Source organism: Salmo trutta, unplaced genomic scaffold (genome assembly GCF_901001165.1).
Source record: "Salmo trutta unplaced genomic scaffold, fSalTru1.1, whole genome shotgun sequence".
Taxonomy (NCBI): Eukaryota; Metazoa; Chordata; class Actinopteri; order Salmoniformes; family Salmonidae; genus Salmo; species Salmo trutta.
Window position 1 is genome coordinate 1,017,358 of NW_021823319.1, and position 6,000 is coordinate 1,023,357.

At 44.6% G+C, this 6,000-nt stretch overlaps 1 protein-coding gene across 1 annotated transcript in view; it reads right to left on the reverse strand.

The window, feature by feature from the left end:
• LOC115190131 (alpha-actinin-2) overlaps positions 1 to 2,043 on the reverse strand; it is a 39,682-nt gene extending 37,639 nt beyond the window's left edge. The window contains exon 1 of the mRNA XM_029748625.1: positions 1,256 to 2,043. Within this exon, the coding sequence (XP_029604485.1) occupies positions 1,256 to 1,537 (282 nt within the window). The 5' untranslated portion in view covers positions 1,538 to 2,043. The remainder of the gene's footprint in view (positions 1 to 1,255) is intronic.
• Positions 2,044 to 6,000: the final 3,957 nt, after the last annotated feature.

The following is a 6,000-nucleotide window of genomic DNA, read 5'->3' on the forward strand; positions in this document are numbered from 1 at the left end:
CTGCTGTTGTTTTTCTAAGTAAAGTAATCAGTATTTGTGTCCCTTTAATGGTGCTGTTGTAAGATATAGATATAGATATAATAGATATATATATATATATAATAGATGTAACTGATGTGAAATGGCTAGTTAGTTAGCGGTGGCGCGCGCTAATAGCGTTTCAATCGGTGACGTCACTCGCTCTGAGACCTGAAGTAGGGCTTCCCCTTGCTCTGCAAGGGCCGCGGCTTTTGTGGCGCGATGGGGGTAACGATGCTTCGTGTGGGTGTCAGTTGTTGATGTGTGCAGAGGGTCCCTGGTTCGAACCCCAGGTTGGGGCGAAGAGAGGGACGGAAGCTACACTGTTACACTGAGATGTAAAAACCTTCTCATTATGACGTGTTGTTGTTTTGACTCATTTGACAGCCAGGCATTACATCCACAGACCTCTGCCCTCTCTTTGTAGGCCTAGAATTAAAACGTTTACAACAAAGAAAAAGTGCAATTTCTTAAATATTAATTATGCACATGAGTAAATATTAATAACACGGTAAATAGTAGAGTTTATCAGCCCGTCTCCTACTACTGCTGTGTTTTGACATTCAGTTACTTCCTCAGCCTTGGCTCACTTGACTAGGCTTCTGTAAACCTTTACCAAATGTGGAAATATGAACGAATAGACAGACAACTAATGAGGACTACCTGGCATGATGCTGCTCCAGTTTCAACTGTTCTGCCTGCGGCTACGGAACCCTGACCTGTTCACCGGACGTGCTTGTTGCACCCTCGACAACTACTATGATTATTATTATTTGACCATGCTGGTCATTTATGAACATTTTAACATCTTGACCATGTTCTGTTATAATATCCACCCGGCACAGCCAGAAGAGGACTGGCCACCCCCCATAGCCTGGTTCCTCTCTAGGTTTCTTCCTAGGTTTTTGGCCTTTCTAGTTTTTCCTAGGGAGTTTTCCCTAGCCACCGTGTTTCTACACTTGCATTGCTTGCTGTTTGGGGTTTTAGGCTGGGTTTCTGTACAGCACTTTGAGATATCAGCTGATGTAAGAAGGGCTATATAAATACATTTGATTTGATTTGAAGAGAGGGGAGTGGACAGATCCTAGATAACCTCAGGTAGGAGGGAAGAGAGCTTCTACACCTGCATTGCTTGCTGTTTGGGGTTTTAGGCTGGGTTTCTGTACAGCACTTTGAGATATCAGCTGATGTACGAAGGGCTATATAAATACATTAGATTTGATTTGAAGTATCCAACCTTTCTCTGCTGTTTCTCCCAGGCGGGGTCCAGGAGCAGGTCTCTGTCCCACTCATCCTCCTGGATGGTGTAGTCATTATCCTGCTGTTCCTGCATCTGCGTCCTGTATCCATTATTATAGTCTACTGACGTCTGCATCCTGTATCCATTACTGTAGTCTACAGACGTCTGCATCATCTGGCTCTGCATCGTCTGGTTCTGCATCATCTGGCTCTGCATCGTCTGGTTCTGCATCATCGTCGTGCTCTGCATCATCTGGCTCTGCATCGTCTGGTTCTGCATCCTGAAGCTTTACAACGACACACCTGACTACAGGAACAACAGGGGTGAACAGACCGGACGACGGAACAACAGGGGTGAACAGAGCGGACGACGGAACAACAGGGGTGAACAGAGCGGACGACGGAACAACAGGGGTGAACAGAGCGGACGACGGAACAACAGGGGTGAAACAGGAGACAAGACAAAACCCTTTGTGTGAGTTTCTTCTCCTGAAGTCGCCGATGCAGCTCGATCAGAAGATGTGTTGGGTGTTTGGAGTCAGAAAGCTGATCAGTCTGTCAGTCAGTGTCCTTCCACTCTCTCTCTCTCTCTCTCTCTATCTCTCTCTCTCTCTGTCTCTCTCTCTCTCTCTCTGAGTGTCTGTCTGTCCCGTGTTGTCCTTGGACTGCCCTGCAGCAGTTGTCCAGGCAGAGAATGTACCTACTAGTTATAGTTGGGTGTCATGTGACAGTGACCAATAAGAATTGCCACCCGTTGTGTGATCATTCAGAATGAGAGTCTATTACTGGATCCACCTAGTGTTGACGGGCTAACTGAGATCATAGAGTTAAATCATTCAGAATGAGAGTCTATTACTGGTTCCACCTAGTGTTGACTGTCTAACTGAGACCATAGAGTTAAATCATTCAGAATGAGAGTCTATTACTGGTTCCACCTAGCGTTGACTGTCTAACTGAGATCATAGAGTTAAATCATTCAGAATGAGAGTCTATTACTGGTTCCACCTAGTGTTGACTGTCTAACTGAGATCATAGAGTTAAATCCCGTGCATTTGGAAAGTATTCAGACCCCTGGACTTTTTCCACATTTTGTTACATTACAGCTTTCTTCTAAAATGGATTACGTAGAACAATTTCCTCAGCAATCTACACACAATACCCTATAATGACAAAGCGAAACCAGGTTTTTAGAAATGTTGGCAAAATTTGTTAAACAGAAATACCTTATTTACATAAGTAACCAAACTGAGCAATCGGGGAGAAGGGCCTTGGTCAGGGAGGTGACCAAGGTCCCAATGGTCACTCTGACAGAGCTCTAGAGTCCCTCTGTGGAGATGGGAGAACCTTCCAGAAGGACAACCATCTCTGCAGCACTTCACCAATCAGGCCTTTATGGTGGAGTGGCCAGACGGAAGCCACTCCTCAGTAAAAGGCACATGACAGCCCGCTTGGAGTTTGCCAAAAGGCACCTAAAGACTCTCAGACCATGACAAACAAGATTCTCTGGTCTGATGAAACCAAGATTGAACTCTTTAGCCTGAATGCTAAGCATCACGTCTGGAAGAAACATGGCACCATCCCTACGGTGAAGCATGGTGGTGGCAGCATCATGCTGTGGGGATGTTTTTCAGCGGCAGGGACTGGGAGACCAGTCACGATCGAGGCAAAGATGAACGGAGCCCCATGATAAAACTACTCCTAGAGGATGGATCCACTACAGAGGGCAGCAGTTCCCCATGATAAAACAACTCCTAGAGGATGGATCCACTACAGAGGGCAGAGGGCAGCAGTTCCCCATGATAAAACAACTCCTAGAGGATGGATCCACTACAGAGGGCAGCAGTTCCCCATGATAAAACAACTCCTAGAGGATGGATCCACTACAGAGGGCAGAGGGCAGCAGTTCCCCATGATAAAACAACTCCTAGAGGATGGATCCACTACAGAGGGCAGCAGTTCTCCATGATAAAACAACTCCTAGAGGATGGATCCACTACAGAGGGCAGCAGTTCCCCATGATAAAACAACTCCTAGAGGATGGATCCACTACAGAGGGCAGCAGTTCCCCATGATAAAACAACTCCTAGAGGATGGATCCACTACAGAGGGCAGCAGTTCCCCATGATAAAACAACTCCTAGAGGATGGATCCACTACAGAGGGCAGAAGTTCCCCATGATAAAACAACTCCTAGAGGATGGATCCACTACAGAGGTCAGCAGTTCTCCATGATAACACAACTCCTAGAGGATGGATCCACTACAGAGGGCAGAGGTCAGCAGTTCTCCATGATAAAACAACTCCTAGAGGATGGATCCACTACAGAGGGCAGAGGGCAGCAGTTCCCCATGATAAATCAACTCCTAGAGGATGGATCCACTACAGAGGGCAGCAGTTCCCCATGATAAAACAACTCCTAGAGGATGGATCCACTACAGAGGGCAGAGGGCAGCAGTTCCCCATGATAAAACAACTCCTAGAGGATGGATCCACTACAGAGGGCAGCAGTTCCCCCATGATAAAACAACTCCTAGAGGATGGATCCACTACAGAGGGCAGCAGTTCCCCATGATAAAACAACTCCTAGAGGATGGATCCACTACAGAGGGCAGCAGTTCTCCATGATAAAACAACTCCTAGAGGATGGATCCACTACAGAGGGCAGAGGGCAGCAGTTCCCCCATGATAAAACAACTCCTAGAGGATGGATCCACTACAGAGGGCAGCAGTTCTCCATGATAAAACAACTCCTAGAGGATGGATCCACTACAGAGGGCAGCAGTTCCCCATGATAAAACAACTCCTAGAGGATGGATCCACTACAGAGGGCAGCAGTTCCCCATGATAAAACAACTCCTAGAGGATGGATCCACTACAGAGGGCAGCAGTTCCCCATGATAAAACAACTCCTAGAGGATGGATCCACTACAGAGGGCAGAGGGCAGCAGTTCCCCATGATAAAACAACTCCTAGAGGATGGATCCACTACAGAGGGCAGCAGTTCCCCATGATAAAACAACTCCTAGAGGATGGATCCACTACAGAGGGCAGCAGTTCCCCATGATAAAACAACTCCTAGAGGATGGATCCACTACAGAGGGCAGCAGTTCCCCATGATAAAACAACTCCTAGAGGATGGATCCACTACAGAGGGCAGAGGGCAGCAGTTCCCCATGATAAAACAACTCCTAGAGGATGGATCCACTACAGAGGGCAGCAGTTCCCAATGATAAAACAACTCCTAGAGGATGGATCCACTACAGAGGGCAGCAGTTCCCCCATGATAAAACAACTCCTAGTGAATGGAGCCACTACTACTAGGCCTCTATGAGAAAGAGATCTTGTAGAGGCAGACGTGGTTATGTAAAAGCTGTTCAGGAAGACTCCTCGCCCAGACAAGTTCCTACTGTGGACAGGAAGAAGACAAGCTTCAAACTCATCTGTAAGTATAATACTGTGCTTTATTTCTTTGGGTTGATAACACTGTATGGCATACGATACTGCCCAGTTATAACGAGAAGAGTGTATTTTAACACTTGGTTTACGATTATGCATAGGACATCGACAAAATGTAAGTGCTTATTGTAGATGTACAATACCATGTAATACTGTTTATACAATAAACAGCACAAACACAAAAAACCCCAAAAAAAACAGGAAGTTGTAATGTTTTTGGAGCCGACTGCCTCTGTAATATGGCTGTTGCATTCCTTCCGTGGCTTCAAAAATTACACTTATTAAAATATGATTGTACCGTGCGCAAATATCACAATAACATGCCTGTTTACGGCAACAATGTATAGCAGAGTAAAGCAGCAAAATATTACAAAATAATACAAAATATAAAAAATTATTACAAAATAATACAAATACATAACAAAATATTACAAGTATTACTACTATATTGTTACTTGGTACAGAAGTGCAAGACAGTTTTATAATGAGTCGTTGGTGTGTGTGTGTGTGTCTTGGAATTCAGCTGAAAGCCAGTTTTATAATGAGTCGTTGGTGTGTGTGTGTGTCTTGGAATTCAGCTGAAAGCCAGTTTTATAATGACTCGTTGGTGTGTGTGTGTGTGTCTTGGAATTCAGCTGAAAGCCAGTTTTATAATGACTCGTTGGTGTGTGTGTGTGTGTGTCTTGGAATTCAGCTGAAAGCCAGTTTTATAATGAGTCGTTGGTGTGTGTCTTGGAATTCAGCTGAAAGCCAGTTTTATAATGAGTCGTTGGTGTGTGTGTGTGTCTTGGAATTCAGCTGAAAGCCAGTTTTATAATGAGTCGTTGGTGTGTGTGTGTCTTGGAATTCAGCTGAAAGCCAGTTTTAAAATGAGTCGTTGGTGTGTGTGTGTCTTGGAATTCAGCTGAAAGCCAGTTTTATAATGAGTCGTTGGTGTGTGTGTGTGTCCTGGAATTCAGCTGAAAGCCAGTTTTATAATGAGTGTGTGTGTGTGTCTTGGAATTCAGCTGAAAGCCAGTTTTATAATGAGTCGTTGGTGTGTGTGCGTGTCTTGGAATTCAGCTGGAAGGCTTGTGCTCGTGTCTAAATCCAACTCAGTTCATTCATTCACAATCAGGTCTCAAGATCAACCTGGAATTTGATTGACAGACATATTTATACTTGAATTAACGTATATTTTTTGACATCTGAATCAAATGTAATTTATACAGTACCAGTCAAAAGTTTGGACACCTACTGATTCAAGGGTTTTTCTTTATTTTTACTATTTTCTACATTGTAGAATAAT